This window comes from Callorhinchus milii, unplaced genomic scaffold (genome assembly GCF_018977255.1).
Source record: "Callorhinchus milii isolate IMCB2004 unplaced genomic scaffold, IMCB_Cmil_1.0 Scaffold19, whole genome shotgun sequence".
NCBI classification, from domain to species: Eukaryota; Metazoa; Chordata; class Chondrichthyes; order Chimaeriformes; family Callorhinchidae; genus Callorhinchus; species Callorhinchus milii.
In genome coordinates this window covers 7,186,123-7,199,821 of record NW_024704760.1, presented here as the reverse complement: position 1 = coordinate 7,199,821, position 13,699 = coordinate 7,186,123, and the positions used below count along the sequence as shown (strand labels likewise).

The window sequence follows — 13,699 nt, the reverse complement described above, 5'->3', positions numbered from 1 at the left end:
TGATTGATTCACTCACTCACTCACTCACTCACTCACTCACTCACTCACCCACCCTTCAGAGTACGGTAACTGTTACCCTCGGTTGTTATTTTCCGTTAAACTACTTCAAATACCAAACCAAACCATGACACTGGTCGGGTTCAATTGAATTATTGAGCATTGCTCAATAGTATGTTCATTCTGAATTGTTTGTGGAATCCTGTAGAGTATTGGTTGGAGCACTCACCTCGCAAGCCAGAGGACCTGAGTTCGATTCCCGGCCAAATTTCCTTACTCCGCATGCCTCCAATTACCTAGCAGTAAGTAGGAACCAATCCAGTTGCCAGTCGATTGGTGGATCGCTTTCTGGTGGTAATAATCCCTTCCAAAATATAACAATAATAATTTGGTCTCTCAATCCTCGACTGTATGTTGGACACTGCTGTGCGCAATTGGCTGCCGAGTGTCTCCCACAAAACATACAGTCAATTCACTTTACAGCCTATTCTGTGAAGCGCTTTGAGACCTCCAGAAGACATGATAAGGCGATATATCAAATGCGAGGATTATTATTATTATTATCCTGTGAAGCATTTCAGATTTAGGATCGTGCGAGATTGTAGAAAACGTTTAAATGCATTTTCAGTGTAGAGGCAGGTCTTCTGAGGTCTTTTTAAAAAAAAATTAACTGGATTCCCGAATTGTATCCGCATTTAAAATTTTCCACAAATTCGGCGTGATTTTATATTTTAAGACTCGGCAGTCAGATGGATGAAGACTAGGTAGAATTCCGGGATCTGTTTCAAAATCAAAATCACTTCCGTTAAATGCTATTTAATTTTGTCATCCGCGTCCCTAAAAAAAAATTCTAGGTTCTCATCCTCATGTTAGTCAGCAGTCTTAAAAGGAACTTCACATACAATTTCTCTTGAGAATATCAATTTGGGTGACTTATTTTAATTGAGCCTTGTGACATTTTATCTGTGGATGGTAAAATTAAACGTACGTGCTAGTCTGTGGATCAACTAGTGGGTGACTGGTTGAATAGAGTCTTTGATGGAATGTGAAGCCCTGACTTGACCTCTCTGTCCCTATAACCAGCCTTTTGCTTGCCCAGCTGCCTGCCCTCCTTGCTCTCCTCTTTGCTGGGGCAGCTTGCCTCACAAATATCGATGCATCATTTTATAGGAACTTGAAGCATTCAGTCCGGCCCTGCTCATCCAGCGGGTTTCGATTACCGAGCCATCACTGAGGCCAACCGATAATAAAAAAACGGATCATTCACTTTTCTGGCTGTTTGTCAGACGTTGCTTTGCGCAAATTGGCTGCAGCGTTCACCTGCGAAACACGATCGTTACACTTCAGAGTAAATGCTAGCCTCCGTTCACTGAGCAAAATCACAAACTGTAGCGTATTGGTCAGAGCACTCACCTCGCAAGGAAGAGGACCTGAGTTCAATTCCCGGGTGGACAAAAAAAAATGTGGTCACTCAATCCACGACTGTTTGGGGGACACTGCTATGCACCTCGGGACATCCTCCCGATGTGAAAGGCACAATTTAAATGCAATTTGTTGTTGTTTTTGTGCACAATTGACCTCCGCGTTTCGCCCACAAAATACACAGTCAATCTCACTTCACAGTATGTTCTGTGAGGCGCTTTGAGACATCTCACTGACATAATAAGGTGCTGTATCAAATGCAAGGGTAATTATTATTTTTTTATTATTATCCTGTGAAGCTCTTTGAGACATTCTCCCAATGTGAAAGGCGCTGTATCCAATACAAGGATTAGCAAACCAAAACAATCTATACGGATTTGACTTTACTGTGTTTTTTTTTGTGTGGATCATTCCTGCAGTAGCTCGATGCTGACCATGCAACATTTTCTTAACTCTTTTAATACATACTTTCACTGAATGTTTCTCTTTGCGTGTTGTCTACTCACAGTTTAGGAAAACCCAAGGAGCCAATGAGCCCCAAAGTGACCAGCCCAGTGGAGAAGGAGCGAAAATTCACCAAACAGCCTTCTGTCGAACCTTTCAATTGTCAGGCAGGAGGGGCAGAGATGAGCAAAAGTCAGAGCGAAGAGCATCCGAAAGAGGGTGAGGAGACGAGACAAGGGCACGTTAAGAGAACAAGAATCAACAGAGTAAGAACACAGGTAAAGACAATCATTTGCAGTGTTTTGTAATGCGTTCCTTATGTTATGAAATGTCAAAAAAAATCCCTCAATAACACTGATTATCTCAGAAGCAGAACCCAACAGCATGGGGTTTGGTGGTGAGGTCGTTTGCTGTGATAATTATCAGTTTGAATCTATTGTGAAACATCACATTTTTCAACCCAATACTGAGGAAAGCTCCATCTGTAGAACCCACCACCGCTTAACCCTCTACCTACTCGATTACCTTTCCTCCGTCCCGTGCTCACTTGTGTCACAATGATCTATCCACCCTCCGGTACCCTGCCCTCACCCTTCAAAACCATTGTCGTCACTCCTCGCCTCAAACAAAAATCACCTTCGACCCCTCCAGACTTATCAATGACCTCTCCACCCTCAATCTGCCTTTTCCCCGTCAAAGTATTGGAACACATCCTCAGTTGCACCCGATCTTTCCCCTTCTGTTTGAGATCTTCCCAGCTGTTTTTGGACTCCAGTAACATCCTCTCAATGACACAAGTGGTGTGTGTTTCCTTCGGGTATTAGGACGTGACCTACACGCCATTGTAAATCATAAGCGTTCCAAAAAGGGGAGCAATAATGTGAAGAAAAGTGCTCCACTCCAGGCTTTTATTGCTAACACTACCCTCAATGTCGAAAATCCATTCTCAAGAGCAATCTAAGGACTCAAGTTAAGGGTTTTTAATACCTGCTTCGTCCTTTGATGAGATATTAAACCGAGGTCCTGTCTGCCTATTCGGGTGGTCGGTAAAGATCCTATGTCAATGAAAAGAGAAGCGAGTTTCTCTTGGTGTCCTGGTCAACAATCTCCCAGATATAAAATGGGTCATTCGCGTCTAACTGTGAGATATTGCTGTGTGCAATTCAACTGCTGCATTCGCCTATGAATATACGGTCACTACATTTTGTAATAACTCCTGTAAAGCGCAAAACAAAGAAAGAACAATCAGTTCAATAAAAGCTATTAATCGTGACAATAGCGCTTGCAATGGATGCGGAGTCTTTCACGTCGGGAGGATGTCTGTCTCGAAGCACTTCACATGGTTCGCTGTGATGTGTAGTGACAGTGTAGTGTGTAGGTGGTTTCATGGTAAATGTGTTATTTCAGGATGAAAAACAAGTTTCAAGTACAGTCACACACGTGCAGTTTCTGCAGAAAGAATCAGAAGACGTTGATGGCTGTTCAAACAATGTCCCCTTCCTACGTGGATCTTCAAGGGCTATATCTTTCAGAGTAAGTGCGACTGCGTCTCCTTTCTGGTGATTGCAACGAGGCTTGTACTAGTGTTAAAGGAGCAATTTTAGTTCATTTTAATGGTCTTGTTGTGTTCCACGCTTGTATTTTTGTTGTGCAGCAGTCTATCACTTGCCGACTGACGGAAAAGGGGAATTGGGATTTCAAACCAAAAGTCTGTTTGCTTAAAGATTTCTCTTTTGTTAGATGGTGAAACCAGAACCACCAAACCAGTCACTCCAGAGAAGGTCGGTATCCTCCTATAACATTATTAATAAGATCTAGTATAAGCCAATGCATTGAGTCAACTATTGTCAGTGGCAACTATTATATAGCGCTCCTTTCACTTTGGGGAGGTTCTCACGCAGCTGACTGGCAGTTTGTACACAATAGAGGGCGGTGAGCAGAGGGAGTCCAGGATGGGATCCCAGCAAATGGGACACGTGAAACAGATGTTTGATGAGAGTGCAGAGAGCATCCGGGGCAGTAGGGTCAGTAGAGGGAGCAGTGGTAAGGTGGGGCGAGTGGTAAGGAAGGAGGCTTTTGAAATTGAGGATGAGGATCTTGAAGAGACATTGATATACACAGATGCTGATTGCTTATGGTTCTACTCCGCAGTGCGAGTATGAGGATTTCATCCAAGGGAGTTTCAACAAACAAAGACAGAGTTGACCAGTACGTCAAGGCAATCCAGGTGAGAAACAATGTTCCTTAGAATTGCACAGAGCCTTACACTCCAATCAAGCAGCGAGAGTCAAGACACCCAGCATCAAAAAAACACCCAAATCGAGAAGAAAAGATCAAATTTACATTTGGTGTTAATGATAATCTTTGCATTTCATATAGCGCCTTATCACGTCTTCGAGTCGTTTCACAGAATATACTGTAAAGTGAATTGACTGTATATTTTGTGAGGGAAAGGGGCTGCTAATTGCACACAGCAGTGTCCCATATAAGCAGCAATACGGCCACCTATGAAAATGTCTCGTGCAGTGCAGAAATTATACATTTGTGTTGGTGAACAGAAGTTAATTTCAATTTTCTTTTTTCAGAAGAGTGGCAGCCTTAAATCCAAGACTGAATCTGCTAAATATTTGCCTTGTCCATTAGAGGGCATTGCAAGCAAGCGAAATATGTTTGAGAAGGAGAATAGCCAAGACAGAGGCAATTGGAGCCCATCAATGAAGAAGGTATAGTTATATTCTACTATGGGGCTGAAGCGGGCACTTCTTGAGCATTCAATGTGAAAATCACCGCTCTGCGATACTTGTCTTCGTCACTCATTATCAAAAGGACAGATTTTATAATTATTATAATCATAATCATGCTTGCACTTGATATAGCGCCTTAGCACATCATTGAAATGTCTGAGTGCACCTCACAGGATTGTTTTTACTGTGGATTAACTGTACTTTATAGGCGATTTACTTTGGTTTGTTTGGTGCCTTAACTTTACATCTTTTGTTGCGACTTCTTTATGTTTTAATATTAATTAAAACTAACGGAGGGAAGTGAAATCAGCGCTCTCCCCTCGCGGTTGTTGGGTTTAGACTGTGGAGAGATAGGCCACTCTGTGGGAGGAAGTTGCTGCCACCGAGAGGTCATGTTGTGCTACACTCGGAATCAAAGCAAATTTTGTCCTTGTGATGATTGGCAACAGTGATTGCGATTACACAGCGTAAAATACCACATTGAATGCTTAGCAAGGCGTAACTTTCACCTCTAGCTTTCACCTCAAGATGGCAGCAACTCCCTCCCACAGAGTGGCCTATCTCTCCACAGTCGAAACCCAACAACAGCGAGGGGAGAGCGCTGATTTCACTTCCCTCCGTTAGTTTTAATCAATATTAAACATCAAAAAGTATTGATTTTGAGATAGATGCAAAGTTGCTTACAAACACGCCTGTACAACTACGTAACAGGAATAATCCTGGCACGAGTGATTGAGACATTGATATCACGAGTGACTAATATCATTTATGTAAGTGAACATGTCTATGTTCTAGCTTGATGCTCTATCAGCTTGTCTGACAGACATCAGGGCCTGGATGAGCGTAAACTTCCTACAACTGAATATGGATAAGACAGAAGCCATACTCCTTGGCTCCCGTCAACGTCTTCGCTCCTGCGGATCTAAATTCCTCAAACTCCCTGGGCTCTCCTTCAGATCCACCGCAATCTAGTGCGCAATCTAGGCATCCGGTTCGACACACAACTGCCCTTCCTCCACCACATCCGATCCCTGACCAGGACCGCTTTCTTCGACCTCCACCACATTGCCCGCCTCCGACCTTACCTTACCCCAAATACAGTCGAAACCCTCGTGCATGCGTTTGTTCACCTTCCGCTTAGATTACTCCAACGCACTCCTCGCCGGTCTCCCCAGCTCCACCGTTCACAAGATCCAGCTCATTCAAAACTCTGCCGCCCGCATACTGACCCGGAACAAACTCTGTACCCACATCTCACCAGTTCTGACCAGGCTCTGCTGACTCCCCATCACCGAATGGATTGACTTCAGGATCTTCGCGCTCGTGTTCAAATCCATTCACTCCCTGGCACTACCCGGTGTTTCCGCTCGACTGGCACAGGCCTCCTGCTTGTCCCTCACACCCTCCGCCCCACCATCGGAGGTCGTGCTTCCAGCCTCTACGCCCAAAAGTTCTGGAACACTCAATCCCTCTGCCTTGTCCCCTCTCTCCCCTCTTTCAAGACCCGCCTGAAAACTTTCCTCTTCGACCGTGCTTAAGGCCACCGCCTCCCCCCCGACTCAAAGTCAGGCTCCGCCACTGTTAAACACACTAAGATGCACCCTGCATGGAGGACACTATATAAGGGCAAGTTGTTGTTGTTGTTATCAAGTTTGGCTTAGTATTAAATTCCCTGCTTTTCTCTTGTGGTAGATACAGTTTTAGGGATGATCAAACATTCATAATTTGGATAAGAATGGATAGAAATATTCCTTCCTTTCATTTGAGGCTTCTTTGAAGTTTTCCCACTGTTGGGGCTTTTCCTGTTTCACGTGCTGTAATGAATTTCAGTTGACTTCATGCGGTTTGAGCCACACACAGGTCTGAGCTTGTACTGATGCTGCATCAAATAGCAAAAGCATGAGCACTGCTTTCATTCCTGAACTCAGTGAGATCGATGTTTGATCTCTTTAAGTCGATCTAAAGAGAGTCTGAATTAGGTTCATTTCAGATGGTCTTCAGACAAACCTTTAACAACAACAAAACAACAACAACGAATGATACTGGATTAGTGCCTTTCACGTCGGGAGGACGTCCCAAGGCTCTGGGATGTCTTCCAACTTAAAAAGTGCAATATAAATGTAATTTGTTGTTGCAGCTGTCATTGATTGGAGGCCAATCGATTTAACGTAGCCAGCAAATGAGAATTAGTATAGTTGTTAATGTAACAGTGCCCTGCCTGGGAGTAGTGTTTGAAGCAGAATTCATATTGGCTTTGAAAACGGAACTAGACAGATATCTAAAATGGAATCAACTAAAGGGAGTTTGGGACTGAAAGGATTGCTCTTTAAAAGAGCCAGCACAGACACGATGGCCCGAATGGCTTTCTTGTGTACTGTAAATATCTATGAGTTGATGGTACAAACCAATGCACATTGACAGGAGGGTGAGGTAGCTCTCTGGGCTGGCAGTTGTTGAGAGTGACGACGATCTGTGCTTGAAGGCATTTATAATTGCTGTTTTCTTTGCACTGTTTTCATTTTAAGTCCTTCTTCGGTGACCGCCAGTGTAGCTGGGACACCTTGTTGGTGGCTACATTGACAGAATATGGATCTGGTGTCATTATTCCAAGCCTTCGGTTCTCTATTAGAGATTAGTGTGACCTCTGGGTGCGTTTATGTCGTTCAGTTTGTTGGCAGGGGCAGGGAGGGTGGCAATCAACTGAGTGACTACCTTGTCTCGGTCTCTTTTACTTTCAGTGAACTAAGTGCAGATGAAGCCCATCAGTAATCCTATATGACAGTTTCATTCACAGTCAGGGACAGAGATAAGAAATAGCAACACTGGGAGCCACATAATGACCACACCTCCTTACTGAGAACTTTACTGCAAAGTTCCACGCCTTCACTCTTCACTCCCTTGCCCCCCTTTTTCCGTTCCCTTTTCCTCCCATGTCCTTTCCTACTAAGACCTGTTTCTCTAATAATTACACAGAATGGTACGGCACGGAAACAGGCCATTTGGCCCAACCAGTTTATGCCGGTAAATTGGGGAGCCCCTGCGGGATTGTGGCAATGAGGTGTCTGGAGGATAGACTCTACTGTTTTGAAGAGCTTCTATATTTAATTGTATTTTCTGCTGGTCTTCCTCACCTCAGAGTCTTGCTTCAGGTGCACATCACTATAGAATGCCAAATAATGTGGGCTGTTTATCATGTCCGCATGTTCCTCTCTCTCAGTTACCACATTGTAAGCTCGCTTTCATTCTTGCTTTACGATTTCTCTTACCCTTTGCCCTCCTTCTTGCTTTTGGCCCTCTGCAGAATTTTCTCTAGCTGGGATCCTTCCGCTGTTCAACCGCACGGTATGTTGCATCCGCCACGGCTTCTCAACATTTCTACACACACACAACTCCTTCCAGCTCAGTATATCATCTATGGCCATTCCGATACCCAGCAGTGGGTTCTAAAAGAATCTGGCCTCTGGTCTATACTTTCAGCAGTATCTGTCTCCTAGGCTCCTTCATTCCTTTCTCCTCAACCCCATACTGTACCTCTACCACTCCATCAATTCTATCACACGTTCAAAATACATTCCGCCCACAGCAACACATTTCTTTACTCCTTCAGTGCAGCCCATTTCATCAGACACAGAACTTGCCATGCATTGTACCTTCATTCACCTCCTCAACACAATTAACATCTGCTTTCTTTACAATAAGAACAATCAGACCTGGGATCCAAAGCCTTAACTGTATTCCTTTATGTTCCCTTTCAGCACTTTGGGACATCCTCCTGACGCGAAAGGCGCTCTATAAATGTAATTTTGTTGTTGTTGTTGTTATGGAGATTGTGACTGTGGCTCACATGATTATGGCTAAAGACTATGTTGATTTGCCTTTCCAGGATATCAGACCAGGAGACGTAGCTAGCAAACGTAATCTATGGGAGAACAGAGCTGATTCTGTCGATAAGGTAATAAAATATGTGTTTCTAGCAGTTTACTTATGTTTTCCAGAATTCACAGGTTTACATTTTTAACTTTTTCCGAGTTTCTGCTCAGCAAGTCTGTCTGCACTTAACAGGATTGCAATTGTGACTAATAGGTACTGCGAAACTGTATGTTATTAAGTGAACATGTGCCATTATAACAGGTACATTACATCACAAGATCAATTCAGATGGAGAAGGCCCACAATGTTCTTGCCATGCAATGACCTCTTTGTTTCGCCCACAAAATGTACAGTCAATTCACTTTACAGTATATTCTGTGAAGCACTTTGAGACGTTTCAAAGACGTGATGAGGTGCTATATCAAATGCAAGGATTAGTAATTATTATTATTATTGTCCTCATCCTTCCAGAATACCCACCCTACCATCCTGTCACAGAACCGAGCTAATTTTTAAACAAGTCCAGGTTCCTGACCCCAACCACCTTCTTGGTAATCTGTTCCTGTCAAACTTCCAAAACATTTCTACGAACCTAAATCTTGAGGCTAAGACCAATGATACATTTTGTTTGTGGCCTTTGGTTGCTGGTTCATGGTTTTCTTGGTATTGACCCTGGATACTCAGCCAGATTGTGAGCTTGGTTCTGCAGGACTAGGAATATTGTCTGGCTTCACTTCAAAGGCCTTTGTCATCCTCTGCGTAGATTGGAAATTCCCAGCACTTTAGAACTTGTTCGAACAGCCTTGGCTGTTGCCAATGGCTACATATCCCACTAACACATCCCACTGCACTTTATGTAAAATATACAGAGGGCAGATGATTTCCTAACAATGCTCTCTATTTAGGTCTTCATGCTGCACTGGATACAATTGAAAGTTTTATTATATTTGACTAAAATAAAGAGCGCGTTGTGAATGAAGCGAGGATAGAACCCATAACCTTTGGGTTGCTAGTCCAGTAAGATTGTCATTGCTATAGCAGTTCTGTAGCTTAATGGTTAGAGCACTCGCCTTGCAAGCGAGAAGACTTGGTTTTGATTCCCGGGGGGTGGGGATGCAAACCTTAGACAGTTCTGTTTGTGGACTCTGTTTGTGTCATCCAGTTATGAGATGCAATGTTAGCAAACTGCGAAGGACGTCTGGAAATCTTCCTAACATCGACGTGGACAACTTCAACTGCAGATTGAAAGCCCCTCAATTGGAAAGAGGAGAACTCAGTAAATGCTTGTAGTAAAGTTTTTAATAAGTAGGTGTGGTCAATTTGCCTCTGGAAAGGGAGTACTCCACTGCTACAATTTCCATAAAACAGCTTTTCGCCCTAAATCGTCATTTAATTTTTCTCACGTCAAATCTGCAGATGTATATAAGCCATGGGCAATCGTTCAGTCTGTGTGGTAAGCACAGGATTGCTTGGTCTCGCCAGTGGTGCATCCCAGAAAAAGAATCATAAAGGGTGGCTCAGAAAAGCCACCTCACGCTCTAACTTATCCCATTCCCAAAGCTCAGCAGGTTGCGGTCCTAATATTAGAGTTCCTAGATTAGAGAAACATCAGAAATCTGTCAGTAACAAACAACAGCATTGCTTCTGCTATTGCCAATAGGACATGCCCAACCTTGTACCTGCGACAGTGAAATACAAGGGAAAATTAAATGTTTAGATAATTAACTAGAAGTCGTGGGCTTGCGACAGAGAGAGCTCAACTTGGAGTTTCAAGTGAAGGATTGTTAACCAGTGTTTATATCTAGGGAAAGGTGAGAAGTTCTACCTGGATCTAGATTCACTCGATTTCCACAGTATTTCAGAGCATCCAGAATAGAACAAAATTGTTGTGTAACGTCTCAATTGGCAGCTGGTTTTGCTGTAGTTCTTAAAAGAACTTAAAAGAAAACCGGCTTCAAAACTAAGGCTGCATTGAAGAATTTGTTAAATTCTGGTCGCTCGGAAAGGTTATATAAATAGAGTAAAGCTAGTTTGTGCCTTAGGAAAGCAACAGCATATGAAGCAGTGACACACACAGATGATGATTGTGGAGTCCTGTAGCTCAGTGGTTAGAGCACTCGCTTTGCAAGCGAGAGATCTGTGTTCGATTTCCCGGCAGGGTGAAACCTTGGGAAAGTTTCCTTACTCCGCACGCCTGATAATTATCCCTCAAAAAAAAATAATAAATTGGTCATTTCAATCCACGGCTGTTTGTGGGACACCGCTTGTGCGCAATTGGCTGCCGCATTTCGCCCGCAATTCACTTTACAGTCTGTTCCGTGAAGCGCTTTGAGACATCTAGAAGACGTGAAAAGCGCTATATCAAATGCAAGGATTATTATTATGCTTTGGGCCGTTTTACGCAACACAATCTTTTGTGATCTTTGGGTAAACACAAACCAGTCAAAAGTCTATTGCTCTTTATTATCACAGAAGCTTTTGACTGACTTTACGAGACAGACGCATCAATAATTTGTTATTTGAGTCACTGATCGCTGATGATTCATTCACCACCCTGAGAAGTTTGCTGTTTCCTGAAGCAGGAAACAAAAGAAGCACCTGGGTGATAGCTTTCTCACCTCAGCCAACTTCAATGAATGAGTAACATTGGTGTTTTATTACATAATAACAATTTGATACCATGTCTTTCACATCAGGAGGAGGATGTCTTAAAATGCTTCACTTGATTCACCGTAGTGTATAATTTGTACATGGGACAGGGTGAGAACGTGCAATAAAGTCCCAGTTAGGTTGAGTTAGGTTGAGGGGCTGATTACAACAACAACAACAACAACAAAATTACATTAGTACAGCGCCTTTCATGTCGGGAGGACGTCCCGAGGCTCTGGACAGAGAATCTCGTGCTCCAGCGAGGCGATTAATAACGGGGGCACTCTTTATCACTTCGGAATTGCTGAAAGATATGTACAACGTATTTAGCACCAACCTAACCGGAAGCTTTTCTTTCTTTCTTATAAACCAGGGATGTTTGAATCAACACTTTTCTCCTTTCAGAACAAGTAGCAATCAAAGTATGAAAAAAATGCAATCAAAGTATGAAAATAAATGCCGGCATAGACCAGTTGGGTCGAATGGCCTGTTTCTGTGCTGTATGTTCTGTGTAACTCACCTTTGCAATCCAATCACGTAAGGAAGGAAAATCGTTGCCACTCGCTAAGCAGCTGCAAACCTTCTATTATTTCCAAGCTCTGATACTGATCTGCTTTTTTTTCTGCTTGTCCCCAGAACTAGTGGACGGAAATGAAAAGGATCTCACAGATCATGATTCGAGCTGATTTCAGATGATATGATTATTTTATACGTAAATGACGTTCCACAAGTGCGATCAGGCTACACTGTTCAGCAAGAGAACAGTTGCAGGAACAGAATGTAGTTTGCTACTAAAATTCAAGTGCTTTCTTGACTGTAGTTTAAGATATAAATCAAAGGTTTTATGCTGATTCAAATCGAATTTCAATTTCAGCCAGAAATAAAAGCCAAAAAAAGGGCAAATAAACAATGGGGTCTGAACCTGTAATATACGTAACTAAAATTTTACACTTTTGTATGTTGAAGAACTTAATCTCATTTCACTTCTTGGCAAATAGCTTCTGATAAATAAACTAAATGAATAAATGCCGTCTTGTCCTCCAATGTCTGAGTGTTAAACTGTGATTTCTTTCGATTGTATTGCAGCTTGTAAGGAAAGCATTTTGTCAATCAAAATATTTTATATGGTTGTATTGCTCAATACAAATTTATCAACACGAAACCGCTTAAAGGCTGACCGCAATAATAATATCCTGCATTTGGTTTGGTGCCTTTCATACCAGGAGGACATCTCAAAGTGCTTCACGGGATGTACTGTAAAGTGTAGTGACTGTGCACTTTGTAAATGAAAATAAACTAGCCTTCTTGTTCTGTTTATTTCTTGTTCTGTTTATTTGCACTTGTATGTCGATCATGTTTTTGATGGAGTCGATCATTTTATGTTCTGTTTGTTTTGTGTTTTCAGCCAAACTTTAAATAATGCTCTTTCTCTCATTGTTACAACAACAACAAATTGCATTTGTACGGCGCCTTTCACGTCGGGAGGAAGTCTCAAAGCACTGGGACTTAGATTGAAGTGCCAAAAAATGTCAGCTATCATTGGGCAACCTTATACTGAACGCTGGTTTTATAAATAGATGAACAATGCTGGGTCTCATTTATTTTGAACACCTATTTTCTTTTCTTTAATTCCACCAGAGTGAGAATCATGCGTTTGATGCCAGTGGCTCTAACAGTAGTCACGTTCCTCCAGTCAATTTGTTTTCAAAGCAACAATCCGTTCTTTCCTCTCCCAGATTAACAGCGGCTGCCGTTGCTTTTGACGGGGAGACATTAAACTGCTCTGAAAGGTGATAACAGAAAGGGCTGGGTCTGTTGCCAAAAATAAAGGCAGCTGTTGCTCTCTTGACAGCATCTGTTCTTCAGCGAGCTCTTAGCAGTTCCCCTTTAGTGACTCAACATTTTACTTCATACTAAATTTACCCCAATGTCAGGCAGAATGTGCATTTGGATAATGCTGTTTGTCTGTTGCTGATGCTGACCTTCTGTTAAAAGTCCAATCCAAACAAATCACGGTAACACGTTCCTGCCTGATTTCTGAGGTCTAGGCGGTCGCTAACGCATGCGAAAAAAGTTGCCGACTGCGCTTGGCAGATTCAAGACATTGCTGTGCACCAAATTGGCTGCGATAGGGAGGTGCTGAAGGGGATACAGGTCAACACCACAAACATTTCACGGAGTGTCTTAGAGAAACCTTTATCACATCAACAGAAAATGAGCGATGAGCTGATTCACAAGATCACATAATTATTTTGGATGAAGTAGACCCTTTGGCCCATTCGATCTCATTCTTTCAGAACTTCCACCCTACCATTCACCCCATCACAATAACAACAAATTACATTTGTATAGCACCTTTCACATACGGAGGATGTAATTTGGACCCGAGCTGGGGGTTGGGATCAGGAGGGGGACAGGGAGGGTCGGGGTAGGAGGGTGACCGAACTCTCGGTTGAAGAGGAGGGTCTTGAAGGAGATAAGGGATGAAACGAGTCGAAGGGACTGTAGAATGGAGTTCCAAAGAGTGAGGGCAGAAAGGCTGAAGGCCCAACCGCAGATGGTGGGGCAGTCCG

At 42.8% G+C, this 13,699-nt stretch overlaps 1 protein-coding gene across 3 annotated transcripts in view; it reads left to right on the top strand.

The window, feature by feature from the left end:
* The window catches only part of LOC103179103 (ladinin-1), a 31,808-nt gene extending 19,367 nt beyond the window's left edge, over positions 1-12,441 (top strand). For 2 of the 3 annotated variants that reach the window (XM_007894197.2, XM_007894196.2), the window contains exons 5-11: positions 1,928-2,141; positions 3,271-3,396; positions 3,604-3,644; positions 4,015-4,090; positions 4,449-4,586; positions 8,491-8,559; positions 11,763-12,441. In XM_007894197.2, coding sequence (XP_007892388.2) covers positions 1,928-2,141; positions 3,271-3,396; positions 3,604-3,644; positions 4,015-4,090; positions 4,449-4,586; positions 8,491-8,559; positions 11,763-11,768 — 670 coding nt within the window. In that variant the 3' untranslated portion in view covers positions 11,769-12,441. The remainder of the gene's footprint in view (positions 1-1,927; positions 2,142-3,270; positions 3,397-3,603; positions 3,645-4,014; positions 4,091-4,448; positions 4,587-8,490; positions 8,560-11,762) is intronic. The other variant, XM_007894198.2, reaches the window with a different exon arrangement.
* The last annotated feature ends 1,258 nt before the right edge of the window (positions 12,442-13,699 follow it).